This window comes from Lissotriton vulgaris, chromosome 8 (genome assembly GCF_964263255.1).
Source record: "Lissotriton vulgaris chromosome 8, aLisVul1.2, whole genome shotgun sequence".
In the NCBI taxonomy this organism is placed as follows: domain Eukaryota; kingdom Metazoa; phylum Chordata; class Amphibia; order Caudata; family Salamandridae; genus Lissotriton; species Lissotriton vulgaris.
In genome coordinates, this window is record NC_141696.1 from 576,432,975 (window position 1) to 576,459,901 (window position 26,927).

Below are 26,927 nucleotides of genomic sequence, written 5' to 3' on the forward strand. Positions count from 1 at the left end.
AAGGTCCAAACTACTATAAACACTCGCCCACAAAAGATTAACCCCATTGCTATTCACAAAGAACAAGTTACTTAACTTCAATATTGCTCTTTCTGCTGAATACTCCTTCTAGTCGCAGGTTCCTAACCGTACAATATTCACCAGATGCCATACTGAATCCAAAAGCTTTTCCAGCCAATAGGTGGCACCACCCGTCTTCATGCTGACTCTGTACTGCCCCACAAATGACAGAGCAGAGTCGCATATAAGTGCCACCCCTGCGCTAAAGTCACTTCTAGCGTGACATTTTCTGCACTCTCAGACACAAAACATAAAATAATTGTTGATACCCGTGTGCAGATCTCTAACTTGTAACCTTTTCAGATGGTAATAAGAGGCCACTCCACAGAATGGAGTGTTGGGGAGAGGCAGTGAGGAATCTACAGTTAGATAGAGGATCCATCAGAAAGAGCATTACCGAAGGTTAAGTAGCTTGTTATTCAAAGGAGTAGTTTCAACCACAGATTCCTCACTTTAGAATATATACCAAAACAATACCTCACCAGATGGAAGGTTAGTGGAGCGCTCTCAGACCAAAAGGTCAGAAAGCAAAATGTCCTTTCCACTTGGCCTGGCTGTCCAGGCAATAGTGATTTACGACCGTATGCACCAACGCCCACGTAACAGTTTGCAGAGTGTCAAGGAACGGCACTCATTGTGCAAAGCAGTTGTAGCCACATTAACCCTGATGGAGTGGGCTCTCAGATCTTCCAGCACTTGCTTCTTGGCCAGTGTGTAGCAGCTCTTAATGCAGAGGACTATCCACCACAAAGGGGTCCTCTTCTGTGCAGCCTTCCTTTTATAGCACAGAGAATCCCACAAAAATCAGATTGTCACATGTTGGTCATTGGTACGATCAACGTAAAGACTTAAAGTCCTTCTGGAGTCCCACCAATGGAATCTATCCTCATTTTCGGGGGTGGGAAAAAGCTTTGGCAGAGTGACCGATGGCCCAATATCGAAAGTAGTCACAACTTTTAGTAAGAAGGCCATCTGAATACTCAACACCAGTTTGTCTGGAAAGGTGGTGTAGGCAGGTTGTACTGACAGTGCCTGAACTTCACTCACAAGTGACTGTAATGAGGAATTAAGCGTTCATGGTCAGAAGATAAAAAGAAGCAGCTGTGCATTGGCTCGAATGGGGAACATATGAGGAACATCAAGACCAAGTTAAGGTCCTGCTGCGCATCACAAATGGTTTTGGAGGAAACATGTCAAATCTTCAATAAACTGAAACACAACAGGTGATTTAAACAAGGGTGGTTGGTCTGGCAAACACAAGAAGGACAAAAGGGTCAACAAATAATGTTTAATAGAGCCCAATCCAAAGCAATGCAGGCAAGCCAAACAATAAAACATCCATCACTTTGTCATGTGGACTCCACACAAGGCCATCATTTTTTCCCCTCTTTCTGGCGTAAATGGACTTTGTGGATAGGTACCATGTGGCAAGGATGACTTCCACTACTTCGGGTAGCAGATCAAATGCAGTTAATTACCCCCACCAAACTCCATACATGGAGGTGTTGACTGCGCAGGTTTGGGCGAAGGACTCTGCCCTTCTGTTGCGACAGAAGATCTTCCTGAAGTGGTAGTCTGAACGGACAGCAGATTCTCATGTCAAGAAGTTCTGGGTACCACAGTGTCCTGTCTCAGTCCGGAGACACTAAAATGACATTGACCTGGTGGTTCCCGGTGTTTTTCAGAACTCTGGGCAGGAGAGACAGGCGGGATGGTGTACAGGAATCCTGTGTTTCATTCCAGGTAGAATGCATTTCCTAGCAAGTGTTTCTGCAGAAACTTCAACGTGCAAAACTTTTTAAATTGCACATTTTCCACAGTGGCAAAAAGCCAGGGTTCTCCCCATTGCCAGAAGATACCCTGTGTCATTTGTGGTCCGCCTGAAGCCCCTGACTGAGCTTGTCTGCCATGGCATTCAAGTATATCGCCAGGTGGTTCACGATGAGGGCAATACCCCAACGCAGCAGCCAACTAAAGAGGCACACAGCCTCTTGGCATAGAACCTTCATCCTTTTTATCACAGTACCATATGGTGGTGGTTTTGTCCATGAGGAACTGCACCAGCCCCCTTTCATGAACCACAGGAAGACCTCCAATTCCAGATGAGACTCCAACAGATTTATATGAAGCCACGCATCTGCAGGACACCAGAGTCTACTGATTTCCACCTGCCCAGGTTGCCTCCCCAACCATCCGTCACAATCTTCAGTTCTGGATGGGGAAGAGTAAGGGTCCAGTTGTGAATGAACAGCCACCACTGCAGATTGTGTGCAGTTTCCTTGGTGCTGGGCCCATTGGAACTTCAGATTGCATTGCAGAGCCCAACTGTGCCACCTGGTGTAGACTGACAAGGGGATTGATAGCGCACTGACCTGTCTTGGGTGGACCTCTCCTTTGGACCTCTGTGCTGGGCTGTTCGTCCTCTGATGCAGCGCCACTACTCTACTCCTCGCCGAGGAAGCCAGCGGGGGACTTGTTCTTTGTGTGGTGGCTGGGGAGTCTTGGGGCTTCTTAACAGGGCTGCGAGCAGAACTGCAGGGACTCCATATCCCAGGAGTCCCTGCCGGGCCAATTGCTAACACCTGGCCCGCTCTCCCTGCTTGCCCCGCCTGCAGCGCCCGGGTTGCTGAAAAACTGCTCTGACCCTCGCTATCATGGGATTGATAGCGCACTGACCTGTCTTGTGTGGACCTCTCCTTTGGGCCTCTGTGCTGGGCTGTTCGTCCTCTGCTGCAGCGCCACTACTCTACTCCTCACCGGACCCGCTTCGCGGGTCCCGCATCGCCGAGGAATCCTGCGGGGGACTTGTTCTTTGTGTGGTGGCTGGGGAGTCTTGGGGCTTCTTAACAGGGCTGCGAGCAGAACTGCAGGGACTCCATATCCCAGGATTCCCTGCCGGGCCAATTGCTAACACCTGGCCCGCTCTCCCCGCTTGCCCCGCCCCCAGCGCACCACGGTCCTTCAACATCAGCACTAACCACCGCTGGGCGGGAGCGTCCCGGGAGAAGCCCGGGACAAGGGCGGGGCCGTCTGCGGCCGTCCGCGGTCGGACGAGGTTGGGTTGGGCCACCCCTCTTGGCTCCTTCCTCATATGAAGTGAATAATTGTGGACTTATTAAGTGTTTGTTCCCCTTTTCTTTGCTACTAGTTGCTGCCATCATGCCTTTGCGCTCCGGGAAGGAACGCTCTGTCCAACTACAGACTACCAAGGGGGTGGTTACTGGCCCCTTGGATGCCTTTATTATTAAGGCGACAGGAATCCTGGAGAAGGAGATAGCTTTTGCTGAAAAAAGGCTCTCACTTGACCTGATTAGTGGGAAACGATCTTTGTTAGGGCCCCTTGCCATGGTGCCTAGTCCTAAAGATTCGGCACCAGGCACCATTCCATCTCTGGTTCCCGTATTGGTGGATATACACTGTGAGGCGGAGGGCTTGTCTTTGATTCCCTCCGACAGTGATATGAGTTCTAGTGAGTCATCTAGGAGTGTGTACACTTGGTTAGCCAATCCCAATTAGACCCTTCGTCAATAGGGGATTTGCCCACGAACCTACCCGGTAAAAGAAAACGAAGAAAACGAAGTAAGGATTGCCAGAGGGGAGGTATTTCAAAAATACCCAAAATTATTGACTCTCCCCAGCCTCTAATTATCCCTGAAGCCTATACCTGCTCACAGTCTCCTCTGCTGGATAGGGATCCCCTACCATCTTCGCAAGTCCAATCTGGTTCCTTGGACTCCTATCCTGTGAGCTGTAGTGGTGATGAGGGCCTACTTGGGAAAATGAAGTATTATTTAAAACACTTATGCTGCCCCTATTGGAAAGAACTAGACTTATGCACTCAAAATTGGACATCCTTGAGAACCTTGTTAATATTAACACTGGTTTGTTAAAAAGGCTAGTTAATGACCAAATGGTTTTGTCTAATTCTATTAGCACTATTAAGCCCAAAACTCCGGGAGTAGCTGTTACCAGCAAGCAGTCCGTCATAGCTCCTGGTAAGTCAGCCACTACTCGGGTAGCTATAAATAACTCTGCTAGCACAGGTCTTGGGGACAGGAACCCTCACAATATCATTACCCCTGCACCGGCACCATGTCTACAGGTTTTAAAACCTAAGAAGGCCAGTTTTAAATCCAATTCCCCCGCCCTATTAAGTAACTCCATACCAACATCTACAAATCGTTCCCTGGACCATGTGAGGGGTGGCTCTATTCCTTCTACGAATTCTAAAATAAGTTCCCGAGCAGTGGGGAGTGTAATCTCTAATCCAGTCCTTCCACCACCGAAGGCTAATAAACGGGGACCCCCCCGCACAGACCTACCCATTGAAGCTACCCCATATACAATTGTCCTAACAGGTGTCTCACCCTGCAGGGAGGGTCGAACTGAATCTTACGGGGACCTTAAAAACAAAGTTGTTTTTTAGTTAAATAAAAACCGTCCCCTTCCACCGTCCTCTGTTACAGACATACTGAATGTGAGAAGAGTTGATTGGGTGGGACATTGTGTAAAGGATCTAGAAGGGGATTGTATTATTATAAATTTTAGAGATCCTTGGGTGGTGGACTATATTCGCAGAGAAGCAAGGTTTGGGAGGGTGGGTGATGTGCAGTCCCTGGGTCTTGACTACTTTTATCCCAAAAGATATAGTGTGCCAATTGCCAACTCTTTGTTGCCGAACAGCTTTGTTGGTAGATCCTAATTGCCGGGGTTCCCACATTCCCCTTTTTACCCCCGCTTGTTTAATCGTTTTGAACCCTTATCTGGTTTGGAGGGTATCGACTGACTTTATCATGCCTGTGACAGAGGGAGTGATTGTGACAATCATGTCGGTTGCTTGTCTCCCGAGCACTGATAGGAATATATGTCCAGTTCAGTGTGTTCCGGACCATGTTGTACCCGTCAGTCAGGTTATGCCGCTTAAAATGGCCTCATGGAACATCGCAGGGCTAAAGGGGCGTGTGGGCTCTGAGGATTGGATAAACTTTATTGACACCTTTGATATTCTAATCTTCCAAGAGAGTTGGGCCCCTGATCCAATATATCGGGTAGGGTTTTTAAATTTTTATAAACCAGCGATCCGGGGTCCCAAAGGTAGAGCTTCTGGGGGTCTAGTGATTTGGGTTAGACAATCTATTGATTATAATTGAACAGAAATTGTAGTGGATAACCCACATCTCCTGGGAATTAAATTACGAAAGAAAAACCATCAGGACATAGTAGTTATTAATATCTATGCCCGAGGTCGCCCCAGTGGTCCGGTTATTGTTAACGAACTGGACTCCTACCTTGATCTAATTGGGAGTGACAAATTAATTCTCATAGCAGGGGACCTAAACTGTACCTTCGAACCCCTGTTCAATGAAGAGGAGAACTTGGGGTCCGAGGAAGATGCAGTGTGGAATATCCCGAAGTTGACCCTGAATAAAATCAAGAAGGGGACAGAGGCCGCTCTTCACTGGTCAGGGTTGTGTTTGGAGTGGGGTCTGAGAGCGGCTAATGGGCGTTCACCCTCTGACAAGGCTGGCTATCCCACCTTTGATAATGGGGTTAGCAAAAGCAGACTAGATTATATCTTGATTAAAACGGAATATTGGTCACTCTTGGTCGATATGGAAGTTGTGGTTCGCCCAGAAAGCGACCACAACCCATTGGTCATAAGCTTTAAGCTCCCATGCAATCTGGATAGGCCCCTACTAGCTCCATGCATAACGGCCGAGGCAGTCCTGACCAATGATAGAAGAAGGGTAAAATGGTCCAGGGCCGTGAAGGATGCTACTTTGTTAGATGGCATATCAAAGGAAGTTTCGATGACATTGAGTGGCATGTTAAATGTATCATCCACTTTGGATGCTGCTTCTCAGATCAGTGATCTCCATTAACAGTGTTTTATTAAACTTAAGGCCCTGCTAACTATTCCGTCTAAACAAGGGAAAGAGATGGTAATGGGCGGCCGGAAAAAATTGTATAATAAGCACTGTAGGGCAGGACATAGCAATCTAATCAAAGCTATTAAATCAAGGGTCAGTAGTAACATTAAAATGGCACGCAAAATGTATAAAAAAACCCAGTGGGAGGCAAAGAGAGAGTGGGACGAGTGTCATTGGTCCAATCTCTTTGAGGCATGTTTATCCACGAATCAGGCTAAATTTTGGGAAATTGTGAAATGGGGCAGGAACCCCGACTCCCAAACCCCAGCAAACCATGTGTCTGTGGAAGATTGGGTGGAAGTTTTCTCACTACAGTTTAAGGATCCTAATTTGCAACCTTTTAATGGGCAAGGGATACAGACACCAACTTACCTTAATTATAGTCACTCGTTGATTTTTACAACTTTTGATACGGAGTCTGCTCTTAGCTTGGTCCAATCGGGGAAAGCGCCAGGGACGGATTCTATTCCGGCGGACCTCTTCAAAACAAATCTCCAACTTTGGGTTCCTTACATAACCCTCATTGCTAATGCAATCGCTAAAGGGGCAAGGATCCCAGACTCCTGGAAAGGGGCGGAAATTCTCCCAATTTTTAAAAAAGGGGATCGTTCGGCACCAGGAAATTACCGCCCCCATCAGTTTAATCGACTCACTACAATTTTTTTTTGCCAGGATGGTTCTTGCGAGAGTCCAGGGGTGGATGGAGATGGAAAACATTCTCTCCCCATTACAGGCGGGCTTAAGACCAGGCATCAGCACCATCGACCAGGTATTCAGATTTACTCTGATATACTGGAAGGTGGTGCTGATGGGCGGTGGACACATCTACGCCGCCTTTATAGATCTGAGGTCGGCCTTTGATCTTGTGCCAAGAGCCAAATTATGGGTAGTCTTGAGAAACCTGGGATTACCGCTAGATCTACTAGATCTCGTGGTCAGATTACACGAGGGCAATTTCGCCATGGTAAGGTGGGGAGGCCAAGGGCAGGTGACGGACAGCTTTCCTGTAACACGTGGTGTCCGTCAAGGGTGCGTTCTGGCACCCACCCTCTTCCTATTGTTTATAGATCAGGTGGTTAAGTTTTTTGCCGACACCCCCACGGATGCACCATGCTTAGGTGGGACCAAATTTTCAATGCTCATCTTTGCAGATGATACTTTACTCCTCTCTAAGACGCGCAGAGGGTTGCAAACCGCATTAAATAGGTTCGAGGAGTTCTGTAAATTAAACGATCTGCAAATAAATGTGAGTAAGACCAAATTTATGGTCTTTACCAAAAATCGTCCCATTAAAAGTTCTGTTACGTTGAATGGTGCCAGTCTTGAGCAAGTGGAGGCTATGACATACCTCGGAGTGACTATAGACTATCGACTCCGCTGGAAACCCCAGATCGACGTGCTTTGCTTAAAATTTGCACGCCTCACGGGCTGTTTGATTCAGGAACAAAAAATGTCATTAACAAAACGGGTTAAACCAGCACTCGGGATTTATGAGGCCAAGATTAGTTCTGCCATTTTGTATGGGGCTGATCTATGGGGTTACAAGGACCTTTCACCATTGGTAAAAGTGCAAAACAAATTCATGCGAAATTTGGTAGGTCTCCCACAATCTACGCCAACCAAACCACTTTTGCTGGACATGGGCTGTAGACGGATTAACGAGATGGCGCGTTATCGGCTTGTGGCGCTGTGGAGACGGATCTGGACATCACCAGATTTAAGTCTCTTTGCCAGCGAATTGATGGATGTGAGATCAGCATTGGGTTCTAGTAACATTCCCTGGCTACGTGAGGTGAAATCAATTCTGGAGGACATGGGTCTAAATGACCTGTGTGTCTCTCCGGGGACTACTATATTTCTGTCGAAGCAAGCTTTTAAAGCACTTTATTGGGCTTCTGTTAAACTTCCATCCATTGCGCAATCTGATGCTACCAGCTTGTCAGGCAGATTTTTGGCCCATAAATTAGACCCCTTTCTGGAGAATTATTGGGACGTCATTACAAAAACTCTAGACAAAAAACTATACCATCAGTTTCGAGTTGGGTCCCTGCCAGTAAGATCTTTTACCAAAAACTGGTCTGGCCATTCTAATGAGCTCTGCTCCTGGTGTATTGATCAAAGGGAGAGTGTGGGTCACTTTATCTTTGCGTGTCCAGCTTATTATGCCCCTAGATCCAAATGGATTAGGCCTATTTGTTGTAAAATGAAAATTAAAGGGAGCTCAGAAGCCTTGTGGGCGCTACGTACCAATACATCAGAGATGGTGGTAACAGGTGTGGCTAAGTTTCTGGGGTGGGCATGGATCATCCGAACCAGACACCTGCAGCCTGTTGATTGATAAACTTTTAGCAGGGTTTTCATACATTGGGTCTTTAATATACTGTTTAATTCTTTCTTAAATGATGAAATTTTTAATGTAAATATGATGTTTTATCCATTTTATGTACCCCATTAATTTTTATTGTACAAATTGTCTTTTATGATGTAATAATCGAAATAAAGACGTATGAAACCTGAAACCTGACTGACAAGGAAGTTGCAAGACGTTAAAATGCCAAGAAGCCTCAGAGCTGCTCTTACTGAGGTCCATCACCAAGGCTGAAACATCAGGATCATAGCCCAAACGTTCTGGACTCATTGCAATGGAGAGAGGACCTTGAACTGTATCACATCCAGGACCGCTACCACAAAAGCAAGCCTCTGTGACGGGGTCAACTGCAACTTCGACTCATTGATTATGAATCTCAATGATGTCAGGTTTGCCATAGTCTGAAAGTGGTCTATGACTTACTGTGCAGAATAGGACTTCAAAAGTCAGTCATTGACAGAGGGGAAAACTGATAACCCCGACGTCCGGAGACGGGCGGCAACCACCACCATCACTTTCGTGAATACCAAGGGGCATTAGCAAGACCAAAGGGAAGAATGGCAAACTGAAAATGCTATTGGCCAACCTTGAACTGCAGGGAATGTCTCTCGGACTGCAGGACAAGTATATAATCAGTTCAAAGGACAGCATTCAGTCGTTCGTGTCCAGGTCAGACAAAATCTTGGCCGGCGTGAGCTCTTTTTAATTTTTCCTTCACTGGAAGGCATTCAAAGGACAAAGATCTAAGATGGACTGAAGGCCCCTATCATTCATTGGCCTGAGGAAATACCTACAGTAGCACCCCTCCCCTATTTCCGAGTCCGGGACCCTCTTGATGGCCCCATTGGGGAGAAAAACCTGCACCTCTTGGAAGTTTGCAAGAGAATGGACAGGTATTCCTCTGATAAATCGACGTGTGGGAAAGATTTGGCAGAGCAGAATGAAAGGGTAGAGCACAGCCCTTCTGAATAATTTGAAAAACTCATCTGTCGGAAGTGATGGATCGTCATACCTTTTGAAAGTCCTGGTGCCAGTGGTGGCCCAACTGTTGCCTGCCTCAATCGCATTCCAGCCTTGAAATGATAGGCGATTGCAGCAGAGGCCGGGGAGACTGATGTTGCCTAAATGCCAGTCACCTAGAGTAGCCCTTGAATTTCTGAAACTGATGAGAAACCGGTTTTTTAGGGGTCAAAAGACCCAGAGAAAATACTGTGGCCCTACTCTCTTTAAAATGTTCCAAGGCAGAAGTCGCATTTTCACTGAACAAGATGTGAACGATTGAAAAGCATATCCATGGGAGAACCCTGTACCTCTCCAGAGAATCCAGTGAGGCGCATCCATGCATGGTGCTGGAGCACCGCACTAGTGCCAACCACCCTTCCCAGACTATTAGTAGTATCACGGTTGGCGCAAATAACTTATTTGGCTGCATCTTAACCATACTGAGATGCGAAGTGCTCCACCTACAGGTGAAAAGTTACTAGCAGTAACTTTACACTTTTATATAATGTTGTAGGACACTCCACCAGGGATGGAGACATGCAAGGGTACAAGTGGGAATAAACCAAGAGGCAGAAATGATGAATAGCAAAAAGTGTAGATATGCACCTAGATTGGGTAATAGATTCGGGAAGGAAGAACGTTCTTCGGCGCATGGGGGATTCTGGGGTGGGTGGCGTAGTTGAATGAGTTTACAAATTTGAATGAAGGAGAACGCAGGTGATGAGTGATCCCTCAAGATGTACTGGCAGACTGCCAACCTCTTTATGAGTATTGATAACCTCTTTATTCCAGTTTGAATAGAGATGTAAGTGTTAGAAACAGTTTGAATATTTCAGTTTCAACATTTGTTCTTCAAGCCATAAATCTTATGCTCGTTTTCCATTTTTTGTGTGGCAATGAAATTACCTTTTTTTGTTGTTGTTGCAGATTGATATCGCGCGAACTCTACCCGAAGGTATTGGAGCGCTTTACGTAAGCACCAGTTACGTTACACAAGGACACATTCATATTTTGGTAGGCGTGGGGAGATTAAGTGATTTGCCCAGAATCACAGGATGCTGAGCCGACGCAGAGACTCGAACCTGGTACCCCAGTTCCAAAGTCGGCAGCTCTGGCTAAGTGCTTGCATTATTAAAAATAAAAAAAAATTAAAAAAAAGCATAATACGACCTATTTATGGAAACAACTGACACGAGAACATTCCTGAATACAGACAGCTCCAATGGCCCAAGTTATTCTTTTTTTTCTCAGTGGTGAGTTTCTTGGAGCTGATTTACGGTGTTCAGAGAGAGGAACTCCATCGGTGCCCTCGCTGGTGAGTAACAAAAAATGCACTTCACATTCCTAGGCATTTATGGGACATTTTTCGCGCCCGGAAAGTTTAACACTTCACAGAGGTAGGCCTTTTGCATTTATCTTCTGGTGGTAATGTTTGAGTGTTGTTGATTTGTTTGTGCTCTTAATTGCTCCCTGCTGCTTCGAATTTTCTTTAATGGATAATATAGGATGTAGCCAAGGCACAGAGTAAACATTATTGTTGACATAGCTAATGCAGTCCACCCAAGCTCACCGTCCGCCAAGCATATTGTCTCAATTCTTTTTTTTTTTTTTATAATCAGAAACTGATAATGCTTGTCCGGTTGCGTAAGGGGTTTTTATTTTCAGTGGAAAATTTGCGTTGTACGGAAACAATTCTTTTCCAGCAGCAAACAATGCACAAACTAATTTGAAAGGTTTAAATGAGAAAGAACTGTTGCCAGGCGTCATGCAGTGCTTAGAAAGATTGAAATCCAGTAACCGTGTTCTTTACCGCAAGTAAGGAATCGTGAATCGACTTTTGAGAAACAAATATAGTCTTGCAGAATTTGATATTCGGGACAACTGGAGTTTAGAAATGATACAGTGGCAGTGCAATGTTCATATCTAGGTCCGGGTGACATTTCATTCACACTGGTGTAATTTTGCATAACTTCCAGCAGTTTTCATTAGGACTGTTACCCAAAATGCCTGAGATCATGTCGAGTAAATGAGATCTCGTTTGGGTAAAAATCCTCTTGTTTAAGCAAGAGAAGCACATAACAAATCTAACTTTTTTAGTACGAAAGGTCCTCGCGACAAAAATGTACGCGAGGATACTTTTTTAAAAACATAGTGCAAAATGCTAAAGCCAGCATTTCATGTAATAACGTGTAATTTCACATAATTTGTGAAGTATTTTTAGTATTTTCTGCATAGGTAATCTGGGCCTAAACTAAACATCTCTCAAAAAAATAAGTGAGGTGGGATCATCTAAGTTATGGACAGGCCGTGGTATGCATCAAAAATATATCAACAACCAGGTTTCAGAAATATCCCAAACACTCTGGGCCTGATTATGACCCTGGCAGTCCGAGAACCGCTGTCGCGTTCAGGCGGTCCGACTGGCCGCATACCTGTCGTGTGCGTCAGCCCGGCTGAGAAAGCTTTGCGGGCTGGCGACCCACTAATTGCAGCCACACCCGAGTACTTTGGAGGTCTTTAAAAACCATTTACTTGTTAATGAGACTTTTGTTGTGTTTTCACCCCTTCTTAGAGCCACTCTGCCTATGGCTGGAAGAATTAGCCCTCCCCGAAATCTTTTTCAGCCCTCCCCCCCGAAATTTGGCTCTAGTTGCCCGCCTGATTAAGACCTGCCTGTCCGCCAGCCATTTAATGGGGGGGCCAGGTCCATGAGAACGTTGGTGAAAAGACAGGTAAAGGCCCACTGAAAAGGGCCCAGGGCAAATAAGCTCATATGGTTTGTGGCCAGGGCCCATGTTGTGCCCCCCATGTTGCCCATATCGGTAAGCTCCTTGTTTCCCATGCATGACAGAGTGCATGGCAATAGTGAACCCGGCTTGCTGGAGGCGAAGAGGTGCAGATGGCATTGGCTCAAAGGCTCTCTCCTAGAGCCACAGCATGCTGCCGCCTTGGCTGCGCCACCACAACCTCCCCAGCCCCGCAGTAATGTTGTAATGTGGTGGTCGGGATGCCCCTTTATGCGGCGGTAAGAATCAGCCCCTTTATGTGTGGGAAAAGATGCTCCTATGCATGGGCCTGTGCAATAGCCAATCAATCATATATGTGCCAAATGTTTTCATGACAGATTTCATCTTGTGTTTTCAAAGAATTAAAGAAAAGTTCAACTTGATGGATTAAGCGCAGATTCCTTTTATTTAGAGAAGGCGTACGGTTTGCTCTTTAAGGTTCAGGGATGCGGCCGCGATTCTGCGCCTGTGCGGCAGAATCGCGAATGGGCGGGCTTATGACGGCCCCCAGCCGTCATCAGTACACGAGCACCGTAGTGCATGACGGCTCGGGGCCATCATCAGCATGCAAGGGGTAAATGAACAGACTAATTTAGCGCATTATTTACAGTCTTGCAGATGAGGAGCGTCAGCTTGCAAACTCGGTTTCGCCGCTCTATTTTAGAGTCAGGGTAAGTGTGGTGGGCCACCAGGTCAGTGATGGTCATCGCCCTTATTGCATGGTCGTCATTTAGGGGTGAAAGCTGCGACCCCTGGCTAGCCCCTGGCACTGCCTTTGCGACCCATGGCCTTGGAGGTGGCAAAATCAGTGCCAGTAACACAGTGGCAGCTCGTCCTTATGGACATAAGTTGGGTCTGCACTTTCTTTGTAATCTGTCAATTCTTTTATTACACTAATGGTGGGTAATACATATACTTATATATTATATTTGAATTTATTAGTGCAATAAAAATGGAGTTCATTTAGGTAAAATATGACCCTCCCTGGCACCTGAGGCAAGTAAATAATGCTTTTAAATATATGTTGTGTAAGTGCTTGCGGGTGAAAGCGTGTTTAAGTGAGAGAGTGTGGCAAGTGTAAAAGTGTGTGTAAGTGTAAGCATGTCTGTGGAAGTGAAAGGGCATGTGATGCCACTTTCACTACCCCAGCCATTTTGTGAATTGACGTGAATTCCTTATTGAGGCCAGACAGTCACTGATTTTGCCTGCCCGTTGAGGACTAGAGGCTCCATTTGCAAAGTCCAAATGAAGCAGTCAGAAATGTATTCCCGTAGAATTTCTCCCAGGTTTTAAATACATTTCTGACTATTCAGGGATTCACCAAGGATCCCTGGAGAACGTCAAGTCATTTAGAATGGTATGAATAGGAACACATTTTGCATGGACTCAGGCTGCAGGCTTGATACCAGTCAGATGGGGGGAGGGGGGTCCTTTCCAGCTAGTTCATACAATGTTTTCTGCAGAAAGAAAGACACTAGTTAAACTGCTTTATCAACTTAGGTCCTTAATAGACTACAGTTTGCCATCTACTCTTAGTTCTCTTATTCCATATGTATGGTAGCACACAACATTCTGTAGTCCAGCCGTTTCAAACCCCACTCCTCTGATTGGGATGGAAAACACAGGCAAATATCACTTGAGGTGGATTGAACTGGGACATGACTTTTGGTATCACAGTGGGGTTAACCTTCAATGCTACTGGGTCCTGGGAAAACACTGTAAAATGAGTGGGTCAGGACTGAAAGGGTTTTCAGATTTTCCACCCTCCTTGCTGGAGTGATGGCTAACAAAAATACAATCTTTTTGTGGGCTAGAATGACTGGGTTCGATTGAAGCACTCATGCGGATGGCCAATACGAAGCTCAAATTCCGTGGAGCGTCTAGGAGAGGCATTGATGAAAACTGTGTTCTGTATGTTTTTCATGAAGCTAGCCACCACATATGCAGTTTGTGAAGAAAACATTAATCTGTAGACTATATACAGGTGGAAATAGCAGCCAACTTTTTATGGTTTTTAAACCCTGCTCCTTCTGTGCTAGTGAGGCTCCAAATAAAAGAACATTCCCCATTTCAATCAGCAGCCGGTTACGTGTATGTAAGGGAACGATTTACAAAAAAAAATCTATTGACAAAAATTGGCTGTTTTATAGAAGATCTCTAAGCCACCAAAAGAAAATGCATTACTTCAGGGGACAGACTACAAGCCATAGGTAACCTTCCACGTTCCAGGCATGTAGAATGAGGGTGAGCAACCTAGGACGCTGAGCCTCCTGTGATTCTGGGCAAACCACTTAATCTCCCCATGCCTAACAAAAATGAATGTGTCCTTATGTAATGCAACTGGTGCCATGTAAAGCACTCTGATACCCGATTCGGGTCAAGTTCGAGCTATATAAAACTCAGTAAAAAAATAACTTCTCTCTCGTTTTGTCGCGGGAGGAGGTGATCTGTCTGTAGCAGAGGCTATGATGAAAAGTAACTTAGCTGTGGCCAGTCTGTGTACCAAGGACATCTGTAAAAATCTGGTGCGAACATAATTACGTGAGCTTTTGTCTAAAGTACCTTGTACAGCCCTTTGTAAAAGTGGGATACTTTAGGAAAAAAGGAATGAAAGCTGAATGTCAATGCATTCTGATAAATTCTTTGACTGTAAAATGTAGTGAAAAATGTCATTGACATTTTATGTTTAGTGTAGCTACAAACAGAGTTCTATCTGGTGGACTTTATTTGTGAAAGACGAAATAAGCCAACTCCTGAAGAAGGACCCACTTGTGGTTTGCTACACCTTGCCAGACAGTTCACTTTCTTATACAGAGTCCTAGCTACCCAAGCATTTTCTTTGTCGATGGCTCATAACTGCATGCCAGTCTCTTCTTCAAAGAAGGCCCTCAAACCTAGTTTCCTTTGATATAAAACAATGTTGCATGTTCCGTTGACAGCAAGGCACAGTGCTCTATCCTCCTAAAGGCTTATGTAATGGCCGCTTTCCTGAGTCAACTATAAACCATTGATGAAGTTGTGCTCTAAGTGACCTCCCCACCCCGGCCTAAGAGAAGCTCTCAGCCATAGGGGTCTAAAACGTTCCCCTTTCAACATGTTTAGCATTCTCACTGGGTTGTTAAAACACAGTAGTTTTGATATCCGATCCAGTGGGATAAATATCATGGCAGAGAGCTGACCATGAAATCGGTTCCTTTAAAAAAGCAAAATCTGCTCCAATGGCAAATGACAAAAAGAACAGGAAATCTGCAGTAGCGGCTGCTACCGGACCCGGATGGTGGGCGGGGGTTAAAGCGATTGAGGGACGAAAAAAGAAAAAAAAGCATTTACCTCGCTACACCACCTCTCCTCCATCCTCTTCTTCCTATGTCTGGCCCCAGAAACAGGAAGCATCCGGGCCCCCAGGCTCCACTGAGCCAACGACAACACTACAATGCAGCATTGTGATTGGTCTGAGCACTGTGGATCGGTGCTCAGATGAGGAAAAGGGGGCAGGGCATGTTCCTCACCAGGCTGTGCCTTACAGCTTGGTGGGGAAGATGCAAAGTGACAGGATTGTGGCTGGCCAAGCAGTTTGGCACACTTAGGGAGGGCAAACCTCTCCTCCCCCCTGCTCTGGCCAGCCCAGCCCAGCCCAAGAGCCACTGACTACAATAGGAAGACTAAAATAAAAACGATACGTTATTATTATTTTAGTTTTCCTCTTGAGTGGAGGAACAGCCACTGGAAATATGTAGAGTATCATTAAATCTAAAGAGCCGAAGTACTTGTGCAGTGTAATCTTCAGAAAAATCAAAACCATCTGGCAAATGTGCTTCACCGTCTTGGCTTGAAGTAAATCATGTGAAACATTTGTGTTCAGAATTACACCTATGAACTCAGGTTTAGGCAAAAGGATCAGGCAAGATTTATTTTCATTGGTGCAACAGCTCAGATATGTAACAGGTGACTGTAGATGGACAGTTCTGCACCAGTGAATCCAGTAGGCCTGGTAAGAGCAGCTAAGCACATGCTCGCAATGAAGATCAAGCACCACAGCCACCATCTTCTGTGCAAACACTCTGGGACTGAAGCAAGCCCAAAAGTGAGGACAGCAAATTGGAAGTGCTCACCCTACACCACAAACTTGAGGAATTATCTATGGCAAGTCCTGTTGGAGATGTGGAAGTATAGGTCTTGTTGATCCAGATATTCTAAGAAGTTCTGTTCTTGCATACTGTTACCAATTATACATTTTATTTTTTCCAAAATGGTTTAATAAAGCACAGGACCAAAACTGGACTTAATCCACACCCTTTCTTAGGGCTCAGAAAGTAACCGTCTCATTTTATTCTTTTTTTTCTCATAAACAACACGTTTGATCTATTTAATCTTTGTGAGGGGGATAGGTAGAAGAGTTCAGGGAGATCAGAAAGGCGAGTAAAAACATTTTTTAATCTGACCCAGCAGTGTTATCCCAATTTGGAAATGGGTAAGCCGTACATCCCCATTCTGTCTCCAGTCTGGAGATTAGTGATTCTGGTGAATGAAGCAGCTAGAGAGGATTTTAGTGATGTTGGGAAAGCAGGAGGAGGTAGAGGAAGATGAAGACAGTTGATTCAATTCTCTACCTACTCATCTCAAAATGTAACTTGACCCATTCACTTGATGAGTATAGCATCAACACTTTCTGTACTGCTGATGCACAGGCAGGGGACCGTTTTCATGACAAATAATCTTTACCCATCAATGGCGTTTCGAACAACTAGGTTGTTGCATCCCAGGAAAAACATGTGGATCTCAACCAGATCGGGGGATAGAAGACACTCGATAGCCATTAGTACAGGGTGCTGCATCAACTATGTCTAAGACTGTTTACATACACATCTTAATTGCATGCATTCTATGTTTGAACAAACCATTAAAAGAGTGTGTCATGCACCCTTTTAGGCTTGGAACAGCTAGTTTGGTACAGGGCATTTGTAGAGCACGGTAGAGCATTACCTATTGGAGTTAGAGATGCTGTTCACAACAAAGCACACAGTTTGAGCTAGATACCCAAATGCAAAAGTATCCTTCAGCATCCTGAAGTTTAGATTCTGTATCAGGCAGTGCTGAGGGAAAAGATGTTCTGCTTACACTTGGCAGTTGAAGTATGTACCTCCAGCTTCCTAGGGTTCGGATGAGCCAACAAAAAAGCAGGGTGTATCGACGAACGGTCTATGCTCCTTTCCAGTGTATCTGCCAATCGAAGTTAGAGTCTGTGCTTTATCCCAGGCTGCCTGAAGGCATCCAAAAGTGCCTTGGAAATATAACAACACTGCTTTTGCTCCTGGTTTGTCTCCCACAATTTCAATAAAACTGTTTACCTGACATTTATCTGTGTTTTGTCTGCTTCATTGCTGCCATCGTCTTCACCATGCCCATGCTGAGATGCTCAGAGAACATAAAAATCTGAACAAAAACACATGGTTTACAATTTGGTAAAATGTAAATTAGGCATCTCTTTTCAGATAGATATTTAGCGGTTGTCTTTCTTCCTGATTCAATAGTTGAACCCCACTGGGGAGACGACCTACTCTCTTTGGTAAATATGTATAGTAGGTCCAGCAGGAGTCCCCTAATTCTATGTAAAGTATACATGAGAGCGCTTGGGAAAATGTGTGGTGGCTACCCATGCCCCAATATATATGTAGCCTCTGTGGGGGCTGCAGAGGGTTTAGATATAGGGAGAGCTTCTGGATTCCCTTTTCTCTGCAACCCCACCCCTTGCTGCTTCTTTAATTTCCCTCTTCATATAGAACTGTTTGTAATGTCAAGTGTAGAGCAGATGTTTAGCTCAAATCATAATCCCAGTGAAAGTTAATGGAGATACCTTTTGTTCAACTGGATGTGTACCCATGCCCAAAAAACAGGAATGGTGCAAAGTCAATGGTGATGCTGCACACCATCTATAGAGCAGCTGGACTATGCGTACATCCCCCAGATCCCACGTTGTTGTGTTGCTGGAGAGTAGTAGTCTGAGGGCAAGTCATAAAGTCAGTTTCACTTGAAACATGTTGCCCTGGAGAAGCAGCAGCCAAAATTGAAAAAGGCAGTATTCTCATTGCCCCCTAAATGTTTAGGGCTATTTCCCAATCTCACTGAACTTGTAAAAGTTCTGTATACTTGTGTGAAGAGAGGTGAGAACCAGAGACTCGATTTGTGGCTTGACTAATAAGTACTGTATCACCAGGCACAGGAGAAAAGCTAACCTGCTGAGCCCTGGTTATGGAGACGATAGACTGCCAGGAGCACAGAGAATCTGCCTTGCACCAGCGGAGCCTAAGCTCCGGTTGTCCTCATTATTACCTTAGTACTGAAAGTTGAAATGTCAGACCAACAATGGAGTCTCCGCACTGCTGCCCGGCTGACAGGAGAGGCTGATCATCTTCAGCGGCATGCTCAAGAACCAGATACCATTAAAGTTGTTAGGCTTATGTATGATACTGTTGTGTCACCTACAAATGGTGGTCCAACAATACTATCAGTACCTGCCACCCAGACCCTCAGCAGGGTCAAAGGTGGCATGTGACTGTCTTGGCATCCCAAATTGTAGTTCGTTACCAGCGGAGAGACCCTGGACATGAATGAAGACACATCCAAATGTGACAATCATGAGGAGCCAGAGAAGTTGCGATCCCTCTGAAACTCCTACTATCCTCCACGAGACCAGTGCAGCAGTGGAGGACCGAATACTGAAACTGGAGGCCACTCGCATTACTTTCCAGCAGCATGAGAACCAGAAAGAGCATGCACCACTCTCGAAGGCTGCTCCTGTCAGTGAGCCTTTGCATGTATTGCAGCTGAAATGCATGGTGGTTCCTCTACCTCGCTGCTAAGTCAACTCCGCGTGCATGAACATCATAGTACGTGAACTCCATTGACAATAAAATTCATACATATTGCCCTTGTTCAAAAACAGAAGTTGTGCTTGGCTTCAAGGTTAAACACAATCCTAACTGTATTTCCTAAATTCCCACATGCATTTTCCCCTTGTTGAGTACAGAACATGTATAACATATGTACTATGATTATGCTACAGTAAATTAAGGGAATTGAACTGCCATAAAAAAGTCTTAAAGTTACGAGCATATTATCTTATACATAATAAATAAAGCTATATTCTTTAATAAAAAGAGAACACTGATTGGAAAATACATTTATTGTTATACATGTTCTGCCGCACACCACCCTCTGAGAGAAAAATGGGATTGTTCACCTTTACTACACCCTGAAAGTCAAATTATATGAGTTGATACTTGGCAATTAAATTCGCTACCTGCAGTAACTAGTTCCTGCGTTTACAAGTACAGCTGCAAAACTTGCTACAAGGACTTCATGACTTTCCTTGAGTAACACAAGCCCTGGAGAACTGGCCTAGCATTTGTAGTAAGCAGTGGTCCACAGATCTGAGTGCACTGTTTACCAAGCAATAAGTGCAAGCTATTATTAAGTGCTTAGTAAAAACAAGCATTTGCAATGCAATAGGTCTCGCATTTTCGAAACTTTAACCTATTGGTATTGTAAACGACAATGCCTTTTATTTCTGCTGGTTTTTTAGACATAAATAAAAGGCATTGTCATTTACAATGCCAATAGCTCAATATCTCGCAATTGCGAGACCTATTGCATTGCAAATGCTTGTTTCCTTTTGCTCTCACACACCAAGAATAGTTGTGTCTTTTTATGCTCCCTGTTTCAAGTGCGAATATTGTGATCATTTTCCAAACGTACACTAGTGACATCAATGCTAGGTACAATAATGAAACAATATTGATTTTAAAGTCCGGTTTCTGAACCCTGAAGAGAAGGTTCTATGCAGAACTGTAGATTTAAATCAGTTCAGTGACGATTTCAAACGAAAACATGGCATTTAGTAGTGTAAAAGAAGCACTAATAAAGGCCATTTACAAACTGCTTTATGTCGTGCTGTTCCTTTGTTTTTTTCAATTATATTTAAGAGTTTCAGTTATCTGTTAGTGTAATAACTGTAGTTGGAGGGGCCCGCCACCTGTTGCTGAAAGCCACTACTAGGTATGGGTGTGCTGCGGGTTCAACAGCCCCACCCACAGCTGCATCTCTGTGACCAGTTATCGTTTAAGTGCGGGTGGAATCCCAGAGTGTATTTTTTAAGAGTTACAGCAGGGCAGCTTAAGGGAGCATGTTACTGCCTTCGATCATATGGTGCTAGAGGGGGGCATGCCACTGAAAGCTGGAGCCAGGCTCGAGACCGAAGCCTTTCTCTGGCTCAGCAAGAGACCCCCGAGGAACCTCCATCCACTGTGAGCCGAGCCGTGGCTTCAGCCAACGTCCACTGCTCACCCCTCATGCACAACAATTAAAAAATAAAGTCTTAACATTTCAGTTCAAGAGGATTAACGGATACTCATGTAGTGGCTTATTTGCACAACAAGACTGGATTAATTGTGGCTTCCGAAAGTGTGTGATTTTAAGTGAATACTTTATTTGACCGATCTTCCTTTTTCTTCACCATCGCATTTAAAAGCACCTTCAAATATGTGAGTTCAGCACACCAGCTGGACACAAAACTCTTTTGTTTCATTTAATAGACAGTGTTATTTTATCCATAACAATGTGGGCCTCTTAGTTCAGGAATGGCAGTATCCCCAGGACGGTGGTGCGGCAGAAATGGTCTAAATTCATGTTTTAAAACTATCACTTTGAATAATAACTTCTCAGTGAAGTGATCTATAACGTGACATATTTATGGCGAAGCCTCCAAATGTTAAACGAGAAAACAATCACCGCCGCAGCCCGGAGGAAAACACCGGAAGCAGATGTCCGGCCCGCCGCCTGGTTGTGGGCGGGGCCGGGAAGAGGTGTGTCTGCTCCCACTGCCTTTCGGAAGCTTTGCCTGTTGTCCTCCGGTCTCCCGAGTCGTGAGGGAGGCCGGAGATGCCGTGCCAGCCATGGCGGGGGGGCCCCGTGCAGAAGAGGGAGCCCCCGCTGGAGAAGGAGAGATCGGCCCGCCGCCGAGCGTCAGCCGACCCGGTGAGTCCCAAATAGAGAGGAGGGGCGTCGGGGCACATTGCCGGTGCCCGCCCCTCCCCTCCAGGCCAAGACTTTTTGTGCCATGAGGCCCGTGAGGCCTCAACAAACATCGAGTCCCCCGAGCGGGACTCCGCCCATGCCCTGCCGCCTCGGCCCCGGGAGGCCCCCAACAAAAACCGAGTCCCCCGTGAGGGACTCCGCCCATGCCCTGCTGTTGCCCTGAGCCCCGAGAGGCTCCAACCGCGTCCGACGGGGCCCCCTGAGTGTTATCAGACCCTCGCAGAATGTCCGTGGTGGCCTCGCAGTAGCACGTGGGGGCTGCGTATCGCTACAGTATGTATGCGGCGGCCGGGGGCGCTTCTGTGTATGCGGCGGGGGGGGGGGCGGGGGTGGTGTCTCTGTATGTGTGTGTGAGTGCGTGTGTGTAGGTTCGCTCCTGCGTGTGCGGCGGCGGGCGGGGGGGTGCGCGCGTGTGTCTGTGTGTGTGTGTGGGCCTTCCTGCCTGCGTGTGCATGTGTGTGCCTGTGGCAGGGGACGTGCACGGCGCCGGGCTGGGTGTGCGCGCTCACGAGGTCAAATCTCCGGCAGGAGAAGCTCGTGACAGTCTGCTGTCCACATTCCCCCAAAAGTGATTACATAAGTTGTCTCGCCCTAGACAGCAAAGCTTCGCTTTGCTTTTGTCTAGGCGAGACCTAATGACTGAGGACTGGCGCTCTATGAGGCAAAGATGGAGGCTGTGTCAACAGACTGTTTGAGAGCAGCCTGAACAGTCAGGCAGGTCAGGTATGCATGTTTTGCACAAGTCTCAGTGTTAGGGCTGAGATAATGATAGGACAAGAGTCCACCTCCGACCAATACTGGGAATGCGGTTTGTATAGGCCCAGTAGGATGATCGCTTGGGAGCACCTGTGCGGTATATTTACCTGCAATCCTTTCTTGCAATGTCAGCCACCTCCCTGATCCAGCAGTTACCCATACACCCTCCGACAGTGCTGTGTCAGAGTGCAGCATTTTGGAGCCAGAGACAGAACTACAAAAGTCTAAAGAAGTAAGAGAGTTTCAGAGAGCGATATTCGGGCTAGAGGAGAAGCAACCTGCAGAAGAGAGGCAGGTTACTGGGTGAGACATGAAGCTGTGAGGGAAGAAGACTGTTAGTGCTGTACAGCTGAGAGCTAGACTCAGGGACAGTAAAGATAGCCAATCAGCTAGTATACAGTGATGTACCAGAGAGTAGTATTTCTATGTGTGCCGATAGCCATAAAGATATTGCCGAACCCCAAATTTGAGGAGTATTGATCCCGGAGATTAGTCCTTCAGAGTGACCCACAGCCTCAGGCTGTAGCCCCTCAAAAAGGTGGCATAAAAGCAGGGACCCTCTTTCAAGAAAGTGCTGTGCGGCTCCTGGAGGTCAACACAAGGCCCTAATTTACAAAGACTGGTGTAGGGGTAAGTGTGGCCCACTCTTGTACTACTCCTAGCCTAGCCTGTAAAACATAAGGGTGTGAGGTTCGTTCAAAGGATAACGCGTAGTTTCCTAAATTTATCACAACTACAAAGGAGTGTGAGCGTTCACAAAGTTAAGAGTTAGTTACCTTGACACCCAAAGCCTCGCCAGAAATGACAGCTACGGTCACACCATTCTTGGAAGGTTTTGGGATGTCCGCACTCTTCAATTCTTGGTACTCTGGTGGTATCATCTTGTCAGAGCTTCTTAGGTTGACCCAGAGTTGCAAACCGTGAGCAGGTTCCTCAGAGCAAGGCATCTCTGCATGAAGAATTCCACGACCAGCTGTCATCCACTATAAAAAAGAAAAATGAACACTATATATGAAAGATAACCTGGAAAAAACTCCCTCACTACAAGTTTTTTCCGCAATGTAGAGGATTAAAATGTATTATTTAAAAATACATATATGTTCAATCTTCGTATAGACGAAAGGCCGCATTCACATTGGGTGTACACTGATCGATATGATTGGACAAGTTTGCTTATTGTGACACACATTTTCTTTATTTAATAGCTTTGAATAAAGTCATATAACAAAGAAATAATCAGAACACAAGAGAAATGCACAAATGACTGTGGTACCTTTTAGCAGATCTCTACAATGCGACTGTCCTGGATTTTTAAGAAAGCAGTATGATGGTTTCACATATGTTCACATTAATATTTCACATAAATCTGCAATTATAGGAACTTGCCTTGAGTGGAGTCCCAAACACACCTATAATGGGACTGCATAAATTGTATCTGTTAGTTAATGTGGATATCTGGTCTGTCACCTTTTTCCACAGTGGCCTAACTGGTGGGCACGGAGACATGATGTGATAGAATAAAAATTCATAGCTCTGCATCTGGGATAGGCTTGATGGACCCCAATGTAATCAATTGGGTTGATTGACCTCTTGGGTGTCAGATAGATTTTGTGTCTATAATTTCATTGGAGCAGCTGAACTTGTAATTCCTGGAGAAGTGTGTTCTAGGGTTACCAACCAAACCCGTTCCAACCACTCCTCTCTCAGACTTGATGTCCATTTCACTTTCATCTCACCCACTTCAGATGTGATGGATCCCTGAATAACCCAACAAAGGAACGAGATTTACCCATTAACATTGTAGAATGCAAGTAGACAGGGAATCACCAAATTAGCAACGGGTTTCGACTGTTCACACTCCATTTAATTTGGCTACCCAGACCAATTGAAGCATTGGTCAGAAACTGCCCAGTTGGTGGATCATCATATTCCTCCCTCACATCTCTCAGGGCCACAGATCCATAAACGTCACCCACTCATTTCAGATCAGTATCTGTTTATGCTATTCACCCTTTCATGCCAGTTTGCAGAACCTAGAAATCCACCATAAGTGTTACTTGGGGCGTATACTGCTCTTATATCTACTTTCTTGATTTATCTGCTCCAGCAATTACTGTAGGGGTGCCACAGGGCTGGAGATGAAGCTTAAAGCCTGGTTCATGAAACGGGGCTTTAGGACCAACCTGGTGCCTCTGCTTAACTAATAAACTATGTCCCTATAGTGACTTCAAGTGGCAGCCAATGGATCATCCATTGTGTTGTGTCGTGAGATAACAGGACTCAAACCCGTTAAGCTGATACCACCCTCATCTAGCTAGTGCTAGGTATAATTTGTGCAGAGACATTTTATATGCTATAGCAGAATTCTTCAATCTGTGGGGCGCGCCCCCCTGGCGGGGGCACAACACCATCTCAGGGGGGGGGCGGCCCTCCACTCTAATCTTACCTTTGTTCCTCTTCACTGCCCTGTGTCACAAGTCTTCTGGGGATTTTTTTTTTTTACTGGAGAACTCCGGTATGGTTGGAGGGGGGAGGGAGGGGAAATGGATGGGTCATGACGTGCCCATGCTTTTTGTCATTATCATGCTAACTGTCCCAGGTTGGGGTTAATTGGTACAGCTGAAATGCTTCAGCTGCAGTGAGAGGCAGGAAGTCTCCTCTGCTAAAACAACTGAAAGCAAACGAACGGACAGTCCTGTTCCTTCGTGTCGATTTCATAGCAGAGGAGACTTTGTGCCTCCCACTGCAGCTGAATCATTTCAGCTCTACGAATTTAACCCCGTCCTGGGAGGGTTAGCTCCTCCCAGAAAGGAGACAACATATTGTTTAAAATTACACAGGCAGGTGAGAAAAATGCCAGCTAGCCATGTGTTGTTTGAACAGCCTGCACACTGCTTGTCTTGAAACTAAATATGGTTATAAAAAAGGAAGTACCGTATTTTCCGGCGTATAAGACGACCCGGCGTATAAGACGACCCCCCACTTTGCTTGATCAAATTTAGGTTTTGTGCTATACTCGCCGTATAAGACTACCCCAAGAATACCCCCACTTCCAGCACAGTCCAACGCTCTACTTGTACCTTGTACGCTTTTATAACCTGCACACTTATCACTTTTTTCTCTTGTAAATGCTGGGAATATTGCAAGCCTACCGTAATCTCTCCACCCGCTAGTCCTCCGAGTACGCTCAGCTTACCGCAGTGAAGCAGCTCCAGTGCCCAGCGGCGTCCTCCGACTCCGTGGATGCTATCGCGGATCCTCAGCATTGTCCACCGATGCAATGCTCCGGCGGGAATCCTCCGGCATTATGGCTGCCAATTTCTGCGGGAGGCCTCGGGGTTACCCACCAGGCAGTAGGGGCGAAGTTGGAGCGAAGTTGCGGCTTGAAAGCTAATTGTGCGCGGGAGCCCCCAGGATGCAATGCTCTTCAACTCTTCACCTCTGTGGCTGGCGGGCGGATTAGAGCCACCCTCCCCCACCTCCGGCTGGATTAGAGCCACCCTCCCCCACCTCCGGCTGGGCCAGAAGCGCGAGAACCTTCAGGAGTAGTCCGCGCTGTTGAAAAAAACCACGAAAACAAACAGTCTAATTTTGTATCCGGCGTATAAGACGACCCCCAACTTTTCAGAAAATTTTAAGGGGTTAAAAGGTCGTCTTATACGCCGGAAACTTTTCTGTCTTTGTTGCCTTGTATTAACAGTCATGGATCATTCAGGCAGCCAGCCCTAGAGCACAATTAAAAGTTCTTTCTATTTATATTTGCTGTTAAAAGTATGTACCGGCAAGTGCTTTGGGTGACTGCTTATTTTTGTACCACCTGGGACATCAAAATAATGAGCTGGCAACCCTAATCATAAGACTGGAAGTTTGTTGCAAGATCAGCACATTTATTTCCTCCACCCTGATCCCTGGTTAATGGCATATTAGCAATAGTTTTGCATATCTGAAACCCTACGCCAGGGCTTTAAGGGGGCCGGGTCTCACCGGGACTGAGCACCGGCAGTTTTTAAAGGAGTCCTCGAAACAGGTTTCTATCGGGCTCGGTTTCGTGTCCTGGCACAGGCGGTCCATTTTTTTCTGGACTGCAGTGACAGTGGCACATCGATGTGCGCGTGCGCACACTGCTCACTTCTCACTAGTGGAGAAGTTACTGCATGACGTCATACCAGGCGAGCATTGTAGGGGAAGGGCAATCCTTTAAAGAGAGTCATTTTCTTTCTGGATTTCCCTTCTCTTTTTGAAACGCAGCAGCAGCAACATCGTCGTGGCCAGGGCTTTAAGTGGAAGCTTTTTCAATAATTTATACAGGCAATGGTTGCTGCTTATTTATCATATACAACTAACAACCATTGGCAACGCCATTAGTCTTGACTTGTAGGTATGATGTTACTTGTTGTATCATATATCTGGATGCAATAACAGAAACAGCAAAAAACAAGTCTGGCGGCACATTAGGCTAAGCACAGATTTTTACCCTATGTGTTTGTAAGCCATGCCCTTAATTACATAGGCCACGCCCCTTTGAAACCCCCCAGTTTTTTTATCCCACTTAAAGCCTGGTCCTAAGCCATCGTCGATAATATACTGAGTTACTTCAAGTGTCTGGAAATGTCCCCTGCATTCAGACGACTGACTCCTCATTCTCGCTCTTCACTTTCACACTCACCTTGCACTCACAGCGATCACTGCCCTCACACTGATCACCATGCACTCATACCAGTCACTCGCTTACCATGCACTCACAGTGATCACTCTGCACTCACACTGCACTTGCGCTGTTCACCCTGTACCTCACCCTGCTGTCACACGGGCACACTACTCAACCTGCACTCATGTGAACTTCACTCACCTGTCCCCCCTCACTGCTAAATCTGCAATCTCACTCAAATAAGCCCATCACTAACCATACATTCATTTGTCCCACTCTGCACT

General features: G+C 45.8%; 1 protein-coding gene across 1 annotated transcript in view; it reads right to left on the minus strand.

Moving 5' to 3' along the window:
- Window positions 1-26,927, minus strand: part of PIR (pirin) — a 397,572-nt gene that overhangs the window by 308,865 nt on the left and 61,780 nt on the right. The window contains exon 2 of the mRNA XM_086934415.1: window positions 22,772-23,036. Within this exon, the coding sequence (XP_086790541.1) occupies window positions 22,772-22,975 (204 nt within the window). The 5' untranslated portion in view covers window positions 22,976-23,036. The remainder of the gene's footprint in view (window positions 1-22,771; window positions 23,037-26,927) is intronic.